The 15,983-nt window shown below is 37.9% G+C and overlaps 1 protein-coding gene across 2 annotated transcripts in view; it reads left to right on the top strand.

Moving 5' to 3' along the window:
• The window catches only part of TRPC5 (transient receptor potential cation channel subfamily C member 5), a 420,196-nt gene that overhangs the window by 366,688 nt on the left and 37,525 nt on the right, over window positions 1-15,983 (top strand). For both annotated transcript variants that reach the window (XM_056541484.1, XM_056541485.1), the window contains 2 exons: window positions 3,753-3,892; window positions 6,545-6,867. In XM_056541484.1, coding sequence (XP_056397459.1) covers window positions 3,753-3,892; window positions 6,545-6,867 — 463 coding nt within the window. The remainder of the gene's footprint in view (window positions 1-3,752; window positions 3,893-6,544; window positions 6,868-15,983) is intronic.

Here is a 15,983-nt window from a genome sequence, read left to right as displayed (position 1 = left end):
GTAAGTGGGATAGGATGTCTTGTGTTATACAAATGTATAATATTGTTGGGAGAAGAAAACGTGCAAGATTCTACTTTTACTGCTATTACAGAGGAGTCCACGAATAACAAGTAAATATGGAAGTAATACTTTGCCATTAGGATGTTGGGGTTTATCATCTCAGGGACAGGCACAGAGGATGACAGGAACACATGATCTCCTTTACAGTTTTCTCCTTTACAGATCACTAGTAATAGTCATCTAATAGTCCTAATATACCATTAGAATACTTCAATATGTGGTCTCAGCCGGAGGCACGGCCTAATAGATTGCCTGTCAGTTTCACACAGACAGGCAATAATACTTTGGAACACTGAATATACCAAAGCATTATACAAGTGTTCAGCAGATTGCATTGTGAAATAGAACTATAAAAAATACTTAAAGTAAAAAAAAAATATATATATAAATATATATATATATGGTATATATATCTATATATATACAGTAAAAAAAACATATTTTTACAAAAGGGGTTTTATTTTGTAAAAAAACATAAATGTTTTTATTTAGAGGAAACAAATTATTTAAAAAAGTGAATACTTTATATGTACCTTAAAATGGTTTTAATGGAAAAATAACTCATCCTACAAAGAACAATCCCACATGCAACTGGAAGAAATTGTGTGTTCTTGGAGTAAGGTGATATATTTTTCTTGCATGAAAAGTGCTATTGTTGTGAAAAATGTGTAAAACGTCAAAATAACTAGTTATTTGGTATAAAATAGAAGTTACACATTATTTATACTGCACCTTAAATGGCACAAAATTTAAAAACAAAAATGATTGCTCTTTTTTCCCATTCCACCGCAGTAATGACTAATAAAAGCTAAATAAATCAATACGCTAAAAGTATTCATAAAAAATACAACTAAGTCTGCAAAATGCTACCTACTATTCAGTCCTAAAGAGATTAAAGTTCTACTAAATTTACATTACTTCTGACTATACTATAAAGGGGTTGTCTGGCAAATGCTTTTTATTTTATTTTATTTTTATAAAAATTCCCAGGCTACCTGCTAAAAGAAACCTATACTTACCTTCTGCACTACCCAGCAGCCTCCATTATCACAGTGCCGGACATAACTATGGCCCAGATTTTCAATTTCAATCGCGACAGTTTAGGGTCAACACAATAGGGGCGTATTTTTCTCTGCCACAAAAGTTTAGCCATTGCCAACACTGTAAAAGAAAAAAAAAACTCAAAACCTCACAAAATTAAGTGATTATGCACACAGGTTTTTATTTTTTATTTTTTTTACAAAACCCAACAGATTAGTTATTAAAAACTGTAGAAAAAAAACTGCTGGTTAACCAGTATTTTTTTCACCAATTTTAAAGAAAAAACACTGTGTTTGCTTATTCAAAAAATAATTTTTAATTAATAATTAATTAAAATAATGATTGTAATTAAGTAATTAATGATGAGCTGTTATGGCCCTCATTTACTAAGCTAAAACCGACCAGTTTTTGTCGGGTTATTTTGGCACAGAGTAGGGTTTATTTACTAACGTGATCCTAACTCCTTTTTGTCGGGCGTGTCCCGGCAGTTTTGAAAAATCTCAACATATTTACTAAGGTTTCCAAAGAAAATGTGGTGGATTTGAGCTAAGGAAAACCTGACAGATCAGAAGAGTTGTAAAAAAGCAAAACGTAGGGAAAAGTGCAAAATATAGGGAAACCTTAATAAATACCTTGGGAAAATACCTGTTGGGAATCAAAACTCACAAACAAAACTCCACTCCACTCTTAGTAAATAAACCCCAGTGTCTGCAACATGTCTGCGCCAGTGTGTGCCTGGAAAATCCAACAAACCGGGCATTGCACTCTGGAAAGCCGGAAAGGGGGTGTGATCTGTCGCAAAAGGGGCGTGGTTTCCCAACTCGACCTATTTTATATTGAATTCACAGAAAATCCTGTGGATGAATGGCTGGAAATTTCCACCTGGAAAAAAGGTGGAAAAAAAATTTTTCCCCATGGTAAATACAGAGGAATCCTGCAAGTCTAAAACAACATTTCCCACTAGTAAAAAGCCGACACTCTTAGTAAATGAGGCCCAATATGTCATTTTTACAAAAAAGTGCACTGTGTTGCCAAGTTTTTTCTTCCAATTGTGCCCCACATATAATTGTTTTTTGTTTTGCTGTAGATTTGGTGGTAAAATGAGTGATGTTATTACAAGTACAATAAGTGGCACAAAAATCAAACCCTCATATGGGTAAAACTGTTATTGCTATAAAAAGGTGAGGAAGAAAAAACAAAAGTGCAAAAATAAAAAATCGATGTGTCCTTAAAGGGGTATTCTGGGATCTAACATTTTATCCCCTATCCAAAGGATAGGGGATACGATGTCTGATTGCAGGGGCCCACTGCTGGGACCCTCTGCGATCTCGCTGCAGCACCTATGGATAGGGGATAAAATGTTAGATCCTGAAATACCCCTTTAAGGGGTTAATAAATCAGGTGGAAAAAAATGGGAAAAAACAACATCAGTAGTAAATTTGGGCCATTGTCTTTGCCTCTCCTGTTGGATTCCAGTTCTGATAACACCATTGTTACACTTTCATTGTTCCTGTGGTCGTTCCACTCATTTTACCTTTAATAAGGAGTTGATACCTTGTCTCTATGCAATTTATTATTTCTCTAACGCTTTTGTTATTTTTCTTTGTCTTTACATCTCTTGGGCTAAAAGTTCAAGTTGCAAATTATAACCCAGGTTTCGCATTCAGCAGTGATCGTATGATGTTCATAAGTAGCCAGAGTTCCTGTAGACTTCTGGGCTATCATGGTGTGATACGGAACTCCCAATGGCTTGCATGGGTTTTCTGTATGTTTTTGTCTAATTCTCTGTGACAAGAGAAGTGATCATTTATTGTAAGAGAATAATAGCTTTATTACTTGTACGGTAGCTTCCTGTATGTATTAATACAGGCAACAAGGGAATGTTCTAGTAGGTTGAGTTTGACATGATTTCTCTTTTAAGTCATACTACAAAAACCTTTGGTATTTTAAATTCAAATGTAAAGATCTTAACAAAAATTTACTTCAAAACATATCTCCTGCTGAGGGATATTTAGTTCAACGAAAAATGGTAAGTATGTAGCCTTTCAACCCCACAATTGTCTAAGCAAATGTTGACTGTTTACTGCGAACAAATGTAAAAAATATGAAATGGCATGCATATAATAAAATATTCATGATCATTTTATATTTAAAATGATAAAACATAAGGTCAAATGGTTTCTTGGTAATAAATTGCACTACCCCTTTAAGCACTTAAGGCTAGAATGAAATATGCAGAAGCTTTGCTTATATGCAGATTTGCTTATATCATGCATATTTATGTAAAGTGCGACTGACACGGAACAAGAGGACCAAAGCAGGTGCTAAGAAATGTCAATGGGTATAATCACTGCAGATGTTGCTTATGGTACTCCATTAAACCATGAGAGCATTAATGTATGGTATATAGAATATATATAAAACTACAGATGAAGTATACGTTAGCTTAGACATTGATTCATATCAGAAGATTTTAACACAGATATAGTATTGGCATTGTCTGTACAAACCCTTTTCAAATGAATGCCGCCCAGGTGAGGAAATGAGTAGAAGTATTATATCCTCATAATTTTATTTTAATATAATAATGTCCTTTGATTACCAATTCTATGTGATACTTGGATCTGACTGTTTTACCTTCTCATTCACAGGTTTTATTTGGGGCGAAATAAAAGAAATGTGGGATGGGGGATTTACTGAATATGTTCATGACTGGTGGAACCTCATGGATTTTGCAATGAATTCCCTCTACCTTGCAACCATCTCCCTTAAAATTGTTGCTTATGTAAAGGTAAGAATTGTAGTGTACTCTATGCTAAATGAAGGTTCCTCACCTAATAAATGACTTGGCTTGTAGTGCTGTCCACCTTTTAAAAAAATTTTTTTTTGCTCCAATGCATCTTAAATAACAAAAATGAAAGTGTAAGGCTAGGTTTCCACAAATTATTTTTTTTTTCTGGTGTTTTGTTTTTTTTACTGCCATTTTTGCCTTTGAGTGGAAATTGCATTTTTGGCCCCTTTGGCGTTTTTTTCTAAATTTGCTGGATACAAAAAAAAAAAAGGTGCAATAGGGATGGGAAAAAAAAGCATTTTTACAAAATTTAGATTTTTTAATTACAACATTTTTAGTAATTTTTAAACAGGGACTAATTTATATGGGCAGGCAGGGACCTAAAAATGTATCTGACAATAATAAAAATGTAGAAAGGGGCCATTTAAATGTAAAAATAATATATTTGTAATGTAATTTAATAATGTGTTTAATAAAGTATGTGTGTTTTTAACCTTTTTCACTTTTTTCTTTATTTTTAAAAATTTTTAGGTAGTACTACTACTCCCAGCATGGAACAGACTGTTCCATGATGTGAGTAGTAGTACCTGTACTAATAGGCAGATCGCCCCGGGTTTCACTCCTGACACCCAATGCGATTGTTCTTTCTATTGCAGAGATGCGGAGCGGCTTTCTCCTGCGCTCGCATCTCTGCTCTATACTCCGGCCAGCCAGTGATGTAAATAGAATTCACATCACTGATTCATATTTTCCACCCAGAGTGGTGATTGGCTGGATGGTGGCAGCCAATCACCACTCTCGGTGGCATATATGAATCAGCAAAGTGAATTTTATTCACATCACTGGCCGTCTGGAGTATAATGCAGAGATGCAAGCGCAAGAGAAAGACGCTCCACATCTCAGAACAATGAAGGATGATCACAGCAGGTGTTACTTCTGACACCTGTTGCGATCTGTCTATTAATGCAGGTACTACAGCTCTCAGCATGGAGCAGAGTGTGCTCTATATTAGGAGCAGTAGTACCTGCAGTTAAGGACAGATCACAGCGGGTGTCACTCTTGACACCCGCTGCGATCATCCTGTATAATGTATAAATGCGGGCGGCAAGGCCGCTCTTCTCTGGTCCCCTGCACTGCCGTTTATATACCAATTATTCATACAGTATTTCCTGCAGACAGTTGTTATTGGCTGGAACCATCTGGCCAATCACAGCTATCTGCGAAAAATATGAATCTGTGATGTAAAGAACTTCACATCACAGAGTACAGTGCAGGAGAACAGAGAAGAGTGGTAGTGCCCATTATATAGGGGGATCACAACAGGTGTCAGAAGTGACACCTGGGGCGATCTGTCTATTAGTACAGGTACTACTACTCCTGCATGCAGTAATTTTTCCTCCACGATGTCCCGTCACTATATAACGTCCGTAATGAATTATGGGCATATACGGGTGCAAACGGGCAGTTACAAAACCCCATAGGCTGCAATGCGATTTAGTCACGGCCATCAGGGGTTTTTGTAACGGCCGGTTTTTCCCGATATAGTGACGGAACTTCTGACGGAACTTCCTAAATGGAACAATAATATAGTGTGAAAGGAGCCTAACATCTGGCCACAACGTTTTTTCACACAAAAACAAAACGCTGTGCAGCAGAATGGCTGTTTTATTGGCGTTTTTACCCAAAAAAACGAAACAAGTGGAAACCTAGCCTAACTGTTGCTTAAAAATGTGACTTTTCAGAATACTCTGTCCTGTGTGTACATGAAGAACATTATATGACTTGTAGATGTCATTTTTCATCAGTTTTCCCTTATCTCCTACTGGTGGTTGCTCCTGTTACACTTTTTACCACTTGGTTTGATTGCAATCTTAGCACTCAGCACTTAGCACTTTACTGTGTGGTAGGGTTACTTGACCTTACCTACCTACAAGCAGTGGAGTGTCACTTTATCTTCAGCGAATCCCTATATTTGGGACTTCCTCAGAATTTCATATTATGTTATTCAGGAGCCCAACCTCCTCTGCAAAACAATGTTTTGTTTGCAAAATATACTTGCATGGGAATAGGATCATTTACGTCAGGGGTTATTGTATTAATGACTTACATACACAAACACAGACAGAGATTACAATTAGTTTTTGCCAAAATGACCACTATATTCCCACATTGCACAGATTTTAAGTGCCCTTACCCTCCTCTGGGCACGGTGCAAATATGAAATACAAACGTAACATTATGCATCTGAATATTCAGGATTTTCCTCATATGAAACTAATGCAGCTGTAAGTGCTATTATAAATTCTCATGTGAATGAGGCTGATATTTTATTAGCAGAGAGTGATAATGATCAACATGTCAAACCTACCGTATCTCATTCAGTTACCTTGCTAGATTCTATTGCTGTATTGAAAATGTAATGAACTAAAATGAGTTGGGATTTTAATCTACTAGTCGTTTTGACCTTGTAAAGTGGGCATGCTGAGATAAGTCAAATTCAAGCCCTTCGGTGCAAGTAAAACATGACATTTCCCGAGGCAGAAGGGCAATGCTACCATTGATTAAATTCCCCATTTGGCACAAGCCGTAGGACAGTTTCTGTGTGACTCAGCCTGGATAATTTACAGCTTGTTCCTGTATTTTTTCCCTCAGTACAACGGCTCACGGCCAAGAGAGGAATGGGATATGTGGCACCCAACGTTAATTGCCGAAGCACTCTTTGCAATATCCAATATCCTGAGCTCCCTGCGCCTCATCTCACTGTTCACAGCAAACTCCCATCTTGGCCCCCTACAGATTTCGTTGGGACGGATGCTGCTGGACATTCTCAAATTCCTCTTTATTTACTGCTTGGTGCTTTTGGCCTTTGCCAATGGACTGAACCAACTCTACTTTTATTATGAGACCAGTGCCTCTGAGGAACCCAACAACTGCAAAGGAATACGCTGTGAAAAACAAAACAACGCCTTCTCCACGTAAGATCAAGCCTGTCCTCCCAATTTGTGTCTTAAAGTATGTTTCTGTCATATATATTAGCTAGCAATCATTCTTACACTATAGTCTGCCATTCCCTGGCCGCTCTTGATTTATGCTGGAAACAACTGGAAGTGAGCTGGTTATGGTGCCTTAGGAAACCACTGCTATAAATCATTACTCATCTACATCAGGGATATTGGAATGCTTTACATTGACATACACTATAGGTTTTGGAAAGGAATTAATGGAGAATTAGAAAAGATCACACAATAAACAAGGACACATGCCCTCTCAGCTTCAACAGTGCACAGTTCTATTGGAAATAACTTCTATCGGGGGTATTATAGTTTGTGAATATTTTATAGGGCTTTTAAAAATTCAAGCTTGACAACATAGCTATAAACAGTTCTGCATCTTTCTAATATACTTAATGGGGGGGTTATCATTGTTGATGTAGTTGAATTATTTCCTTAAATTTCACTGTAGAACATAATTTTTAAACATTAATATTGCACAAAAAAAAATTAACCCATTGCCTAAAAAAAAAAATTGCAACTTTTCTACACACACCCAAAATGGAAAGCCATGAATGGGCTGTTGTATATTTTTTATTATTGTATTTCATAAATTAGCAACCACTGAAAAGTAAAAAGGTAAAAGTGTTAAACAAGCCAGATTTAAAAAAAATCACTTCAGCTTCAAGTCACACAAATCATGTACAAGGAGGCCATTGCACAAAAATGCAACAATTGTATACCAAAAAAGGCTTTAATCCTAATGATAAATGCCCCCCCCCCCCCCCCCCCCAATGTGTTTCAGAGTCTCACCATGTTCAAGCTCTCTACTTGTTGTCAGTGGATGAAAACATTCTGGTGTAAAGAGGTCAAAACATAATAATGCCAGTTCTCAGTTATATAACATGCATAAAAAGATCTATAAAGTTCAAAATACACATATGTATCTCAGATAAAGGAGCACACCCCTCACATTTAATATAAATATTTTATAAATATATTAAGTATTGAGTGCACAGCCTGTACAACTAAGTTTATTGTTGTGCCCCCTTAGCCATTAATGTATACATTTTTGCAACAAAAGTAAGGACACCCTTAAGTGGAAATGTTGAAATTGGGCCCAAAGTGTCTATTTTGTGTGGTCACCATTACTTTCCAGCACTGCCTTAAGCCTCTTGAGTTCACCAGAGCTTCACAAGTTGCCACTGGAGTCCTCTTCCACTCCACCAAGACAACATCACAGAGCTGGTGGATGTTAGAGACCTTGGGCTCTCCCACCTTCCGTTTGAGGATGCCCCACAGATGCTGAATAGGGTTTAGGTCTGGATACATGTTTGGCTAGTCCATCACCTTTAGTCTCAGCTTCTTTAGCAAGACAGTGGTCATCTTGGAAGTGTGTTTGGGCCATTATCATGTTGAAATACTGAGCTGCAGCTCAGTCTCCGAATGAAGACTAGGTAATCTTAAAGCATAGGCCATCTTTATGTAGAGTAACTCATTTTTAGATCCTCAGAGAGTTCTTTGCCATGAGGTGCCATGTTGAGCTACCAGTGATCAGTATTAGAGAATGTAAGAGCGATAACAACCAATTTAAAACACCTCCCCATTCACACCTGAGACCTTGTAACACTAACACATCTCATGATACCGAGGAGGAAAAAGTGGCTAATTGGACCCAATTGGGACATTTTCACTTAGGGGTGTACTCACTTTTGTTGCCAGGATTAAGAAAATAAAGAATGTGTGTTGAGTTATATTGAGGGGACACAACTAGAGATGAGCGAACTTACAGTAAATTGGATTCGTCACAAACTTCTTGGCTCGGCAGTTGATGACTTTTCCTGCATAAATTAGTTCAGCTTTCCGGTGCTCCGGTGGGCTGGAAAAGGTGGATACAGTATTAGGAGACTCTTTCCTAGGAATGTATCCACCTTTTCCAGCCCACCGGAACACCTGAAGGCTGAACTAATTTACGCAGGAAAAGTCATCAACTGCCGAGCCGAGAAGTTCGGGACGAATCGAATTTACTGTAAGTTCGCTCATCTCTAGACACAACATTAAACACTGTTATACAGGCTTTTCATTGTAGCAGAGTGTAATTTCTTCAGTGTCGTCACATGAAAAGATATACATGAGTCATAACAGTGTCTTGGCTAAGCAACGCAAATAAGGGTTGCAAAGTGCCACAACCATGGTCAATGGTCACAACCCAGTAGTCCCAAAAAATCCATCTCTTGAAAAACTATAATGTTGCTGAATATGATAGTTAAAGGGGTATTCCAGGCATTTTTTTTATTTGACTATGCTACAGGGGCTTTAAAGTTAGTTTAGTTCATAATATAGTGTCTGTGTGACTGTGTACTCAAAATCTGCCAACATTTGGCGTGCCCTCCTAGGAATATACAATAACCCTCCATGTCCATCAAGGAAACTTCATAGTTGGTACAATAAACTTTTAACATAATGCAGCAAGCAAAAAAAGAAAGAAGAAAAAGCAGGAAACCTGTTCACTGAATGGACCTAATGAGGATAACTTGCTGAAAATATTAGTTGCAATAAAATATGATATTTTAGCCTAATTTATTCCGCAGTGAAGGTCAATACATATTCCCTCCCCACTATGGCACCACTGTATATCTCGAGTCTCATAGTGGCGTAGCATCATCCCTGCAAACATTACAGAAGGCAGGTAGTTTATCAAAGCTTTTATAGACAGTTGCTGATTCATTGTATCTAAACTGCTCATAGCCTCCTCATTTGGCTGACAAACGGCTACAATGTTAATAGAAATGACATCTCAGCCATTATCTATTGCTGCTGCATGGAACTTATTTTCAAAGGCTCATCTTCCACAGGAGGTTAGCTGTAATCATGTATTATAGATGTATTGAAAACAGTGAAAAAAAAATTCCCTGTTCCGCTTCCCCGATTCAAAATGTGACATGTTGCATGGCAAAGAAGCACACGGAACCAGTGCTAACCATCACGTGCAGTCAGGGCCAGATTAAGGCTGTCTGGAAGACCGAACACTTCAGTATGATGGGTCGTAGCCAGGGACCCACCAGTAATGGCCAACATCCGCGATCACGCGGATGTCTGCCATTAACCCCTCAGATGCCGTGATCAATAAAGATCACGGCATCTGTGGCAGTGCAGTCAGAAATATGGATGATCGGGTCGCCCGCAGCGCTGCGGCGATCCAATCATCCAGAACGGCACACGGAGGTCCCCCCACCTGCCTCTGCTGCCTTCCACAGGTCTTCTGCTCTGGTCTTAGATCAAGCAGACCGGAGCAGAAGATGACTGATAACACTGATCAGTGCTATGCCTATGTATAGCACTGAACAGTATTAGCAATCAAAGGATTGCTATAAATAGTCCCCTATGGGGACTATTAACGTGTGAAAGTAAAAAAAAAAAGTTTAATAAAAAAGTTTAAAAAAACCCTCCCCCAATAAAAATGTAAAATGTCCTTTTTTTCCCATTTTACCCCAAAAAGTGTAAAAAAATAAAAATGAATACACATATTTGGTATCGCCACAAGCGTGAATGTCTGAACTATTAAAATATAATGTTATTGATCCAGTACGGTGAACGTCGTGAACGTTAAAAAAAAAAAAAAAAAAAAAAAGTGCAAAATTGCTGCTTTTTTGTCACATTTTATTCAAAAAAATGTTTATAAAAAAATTAATACAAGTTTTATCTACACAAATGTGGTATCAATAAAAAGTACAGATCATGGCGCAAAAAATTTGCCCTCATACTGCCGCTTATACGAAAAATGAATAAGTTATAGGTCGTCAAAATAGAAGGATTTTAAACATACTAATTTGGTTAAAAAGTTTGCAATTTTTTTAAAGCACAACAATAATAGAAAAGTATGTAATCATGTGTATCATTTTAATTGGATTAACCCACAGAGTAAAGAACACATGTCATTTTTACTGTAAATTGTACGGCGTGAAAATGAAACCTTCCTAAATAAAATTTTCCTTTTTAATTTCCCCACACAAATAGTATTTTTTTGTTGCGCCATACACTTTATGGTAAAATGAGTGATGTCATTATGCAGAACAACTGGTTGTGCAAAAAACAAGCCCTCATACTGGTCTGTGGATGAAAATATAAAAGTTACGATTTTTAGGAGATGAGGAGGAAAAAACGAAAATGCTAATATCAATTTGGCCTCGTCCTTAAGGTCAAAATGGGCTTGGTCCTTAAGGAGTTAACTCACCCCCCAACACCTCCCTTGAGCTCCAATGATAATCCGGCCCTGCGTGCAGTCGAGAAATAAGCAGCAAAATATTAATAGCAAGTCACGATGAGTGTCCTATTTATACAGATAGCTGGGAGTGATGAGTTTATAGGGAAAAAATTAAATGGTGTGTCTTCCTGCCAGCCCTAAATGATCTTAAAGCTTTACTGTCATTTAAAGAAAATAATTCAGCATATTACTCACATGTCAAAAGTTTAGATAAGTTGGGGTCTCAGTGCTGAGACTCCCCCTTCAATCTCTAGATGTAGCTGGATGAAGCACATGGTAGCAGTCTGTCTGATTGTAGGAAAAGGGCTTCATTATAATTCTGGAGCCCAAATCCAGCAATTAGATGGACTGAACACTGAGCTGGGGAGGCTATAATATTAATAGTATAATGTATAGAGTCCAGAGGGCAATCCTAAAAAGTGACTGACAGCTAACCCTGTAAGGCTGGGTTCACATATGTGCAGGGTCCAGCACAGTTTTCCTCTGGCGTGCACCAAAGGGAAACTAATGCTAGAACTGATCCCATTTATTTGAATGGGACAGTTCACAATCATCCAATGTCTCAATTTTTATGCCGGATGGTTGGACAAGCCGGGGGGTCCCGGACAGAGGAAGGCAGCTTGCTGTGTTCCCCTGTCGGTTGCCCAGAAACAATGGATGCTGGATGCCATACAACTGATGACAAGTTGTCATCAGTTGTGGCATGAGTTGCGTCGAGATTTAGGCTGAGTTCACCTATGCCGGATGCCGGACATATGTGAACCCAGCCTTAGCCTTACCATTGGACTCCTAAGACCCCCTCAGAATGACTTTTAATCAACAAGTTAAAGTTATACTAGATATTTATTTTACATAACAACCAGTTATAATTTATACTAGATCTTTTTACATGTATACTGTATACAATGTTTAAACTTAGATATCAATATGCATTGTGGGAGATTAGCTCCACAGAGACAGGCAAATCACAGCAAATAGCAGTAAGAGACAGGGACACAGACCTGAAGTTTAAAAAGTGCTTCTCCTCTGGAAACTCTTTGTCTGTTACTAGAGGCAGATTTCCCCTAACAACAGGCAGTTAACAGCAGATTGCAAGAAAGGGAGACACCGAGTAGCAAAGATTTTACAATGTTTTTTTTTTTTTTTTTCTGGGGTAAGGAGTAATTTTTTGTAAATGAGTGGATTTAGGAGGCACATAAGGTATCACATGGAGATAAGTTGTTTTATAGGCCATTTAAATGTGCACACACCCTTTAAAAACACACAGATGTGCATGCGTGCATCTTGGCACTAAAAATTGGGGTGTACTAGTCTTCAGTCCCAGTATTTAGAATACTGTAGGTACAGGGTATTATCAGTATTGTGGTGTACATCAAATCACAAATAAAGAGAATTTGCCTTTAAATGATAAAGCTGCCAGGAATTCTGAGTGTTTCTGACGCATTGTCTTGGCTGCTTCATTTGTATAGATCCCTTCACTTGAGAAGTGATTGCTAAGAGAAACAAGCCTTTCGCACTATGAATAGAAGAGGGGTTAAGCAGCGCTCATTCAGCTTGTACAGACACAGGCAGAATGCTGCCAAATGATGTTCTCTCCTTTAAATGGCTATGAAATAATATGACGCAGGATGTCTCCGCAGACCTTTGTCATTTAAGCTTGCAGTTTCCAAGGAGAAGACGTCCGTGCTGACAAGTGAACTCTGTTTCCAAATCTACACCATTACAAACTGTTCCTAGCAAAGTGAGCAGACACACGACATAAAATATCAACCTCTAGGAAGGCGGCTCCAGAGACAACTAAGAGAAAATGGCAGGCCACTCACCCGTGACAAGCCGGAGGATGCTGAGTGCACAGTTTTACTAAGTTCCTTGCTACTCAGCAGTAATGCCTCCAAGACAACTTGTTTATGACAGGGTGCAAGTGTAATGTAAATCACAGCAATTCACAACATTCATTATCTACACAGAATATATCTTCAGGTTTAATGAAGTTTTGATTTATGAAGTTATGAATTATTAGGTTAAGAATCCAATTCTTAACTTGGTTTACCCAGTGTAAGCAAGCAGCTGGGAAAATAGTGGCTGGGAGGTAAGTATCACAGAGGCTTCTTGCTTCAGTGACATAAGGCTAGAGTTTGGGTCTGGGTTTTGGGAAGGACTGAAGATTCTGGAGATAAGGTCCCTCCTATACTCCATCTCTGGTGTGCATGTTGGAGTCCTAAACCTGATCTTAAAGGTGTGTGAGCCTGTGGTATGTTGGACACTGATACACTGCACCAAAAATACTTGCGGAAAGTTTATATTAACGTAAAGAAACTTATGTAAAGACGTTTAGTTTTCTCAGTCTGATAGAGAGTAGCTCGGCACCACTAACTAGTATCCTGAAAATGGAAAACCCATAGACAACTGGAAAACCCCCTCGCAACTGCTGGAGGTACTTCGTTGGTGCTACCATGCTTAAAGAAATAGAATCTCATATATCCACAGAAGAGAAAGCAGAGCACTCACCAGCGTCCTCTCTTGAAAGCAGCTTTTATTTCAGTGTTCCGTTAACAACCATCAGGTCTCAGGTACATATCGGGGGGATACAGACAGGGGAGTGCGGCAGTGAGACGCAGGGGTATCCTCTAGGTGACAGCCGTTGCACGCCGAAGCGCTTCTCCAGACCAGGAATGATGAGGTCAAAGTTGAGTCATACGATTTTCATACGATTTTCATTCTAAGCATTGTGAGGAAATGCCAAAAGAACTCAAAAAATCAATGCAACAAAGAGGGCACCTTAACCCCTTAAGGACTCCTCCTTCAAAAAATCATAACTCTTTTATATTTTCATCCACAGACTAGTATGAGGGCTTGTTTTTTGCACGACCAGTTGTCCATTGTAATGCCATCACTCATTTTACCATAAAATGTATGGCGCAACCGCAACCAAAAAAATACTATTTTGCTAATTTTGGTAGGTTTCGTTTTCACGCCATAAAATTTACAGTAAAAATGACATGTGTTCTTTATTCTTTGGGTCAGTGCGATTAAAATGATACCCATGATAATATACTTTTCTATTACTGTTGCGCTTAAAAAAAAATCGCAAACTGTTTAACCAATTTAGTACTTTTAAAATCCCCCTATTTTGAAGACCTATAACTTTTTCATTTTTCCGTATAAGCAGCGTTATGAGGGCTCATTTTTTGCGCCGTGATCTGTACTTTTTATTGATACCATATTAGCTTATATAAAACTTTTAATACTTTTTTAATAAATTTTTTTGGGAATAAAATTTTATAAAAAAGCTATTTTAGACTATTTTTTTTACGTTCACGCCGTTCACCATATGATGTCATTAACATTTTATTTTATTAGTTTGGATATTTACACATGCGGCGATACCAAATATGTATATAAAAAAATGTTTACACTTTTTGGGGGTGAAATAGGGAAAATGGGACAATTTACGTTTTTATTGGGGGAGGGGGTTTTTCACATAGTTTTTTACTTTGATTTTTTACTTTTTTTACTTTTATTTTTCCACTTTAATAGTCCCCATAGGGGACTATTTATAGCAATCATTCGATTGCTAATACTATTCAGTGCTATGCATAGGACATAGCACTGATCAGTGTTATCGGTCATCTTCTGCTCTGGTCTGCTCGATCGCAGGAGAGATCGCGGGGGCTCCCAGTGGCAGGACCCCCCATGATCAGACATCTTATCCATTATCCTTTGGATAGGGGATAAGATGTCTAGGAGCGGAGTACCTCTTTAAGGCATAATGAAGGGAATCAACCCCAAGTCCCATGTCATCCCTCCCTTTCAACTGTGTAAATATTTAAGGTGTACTGTAAATTCATTAACATCTAATGTTACAGATCATGCTACCCCTACTTGTCGTGATCTTTAAAAAAAAAAAAAAAAGAGGACTCAACACAGCTTCAAACTCCTGGTCCAAATGAAGATTCTACTTTGCAAAGCCAATCCAAATATGCATACTATACTGTAGCCCATTTTAAAACCCATAAAATAGAAACATTCTTAAAGCAAACTATTAGTTGTCAGAAAGGAAGACACGTTGTGCCTGTTAGAACTTGCTGATTATATTAAGCAGATGAGTGTTCCTACACTTCTGACCCTCTTTCTTTTTTTAGAAGTCCATTATAAATAATTAGTACACCTCAGTCCACCAGGATTTCAAGCAAATTTATTTCTGTACCCATGTGAGGTACCGTTTTGTTCCCACTGAGTACATGTTCTAAACTTTGCAATAATGGTGTTAAACATAATTTTACCAATATGACCATGTGACCTTGGAAAATATCTTAAAAATATAGGTTGGTCCTGATAGTACAGGTCATCATTGCAAGTACTAAAGAAATGAGCTGAGCCACCCAACATGTATCTCTACAAACAAAGCTTCCTCAGGGATTTGGAATGATGAAGTTTATTGATTACCTCAAATAAGTTTTCTATTGAGTATGAATTGGAGACTGCTGTGTTTTTATACTACTTATAAAATGGGTACATATCAATCCCTATACACCTGAGGTGTTCCCCATTACCTACCTGCCTACCCTTGAATGGGAAAACTGCAATACCAGGTACAGCTACTGTCGAATGTATGGAGCTGTGCTTGGTAAATATTGAAGTGCCACTGTGCCACTCTATTAAATAAGTTGTTCAGGGGGGAGTCAGTCCTCCATTAATTTGTTAATATTGATGGCCTAACCTGCATTCTTTAACCCCTTAAGGACTCAGCCCATTTTGGCCTTAAGGACTCAGACAATTTAATTTTTACGTTTTCATTTTTTCCTCCTCGCCTTCTAAAAATCATAACTCTTTTATA

The sequence above is a fragment of the Hyla sarda genome, chromosome 9 (genome assembly GCF_029499605.1).
Source record: "Hyla sarda isolate aHylSar1 chromosome 9, aHylSar1.hap1, whole genome shotgun sequence".
In the NCBI taxonomy this organism is placed as follows: domain Eukaryota; kingdom Metazoa; phylum Chordata; class Amphibia; order Anura; family Hylidae; genus Hyla; species Hyla sarda.
The sequence above is the reverse complement of the archived record's forward strand: the minus strand, read 5'-3'. Positions and strand labels throughout refer to the sequence as shown.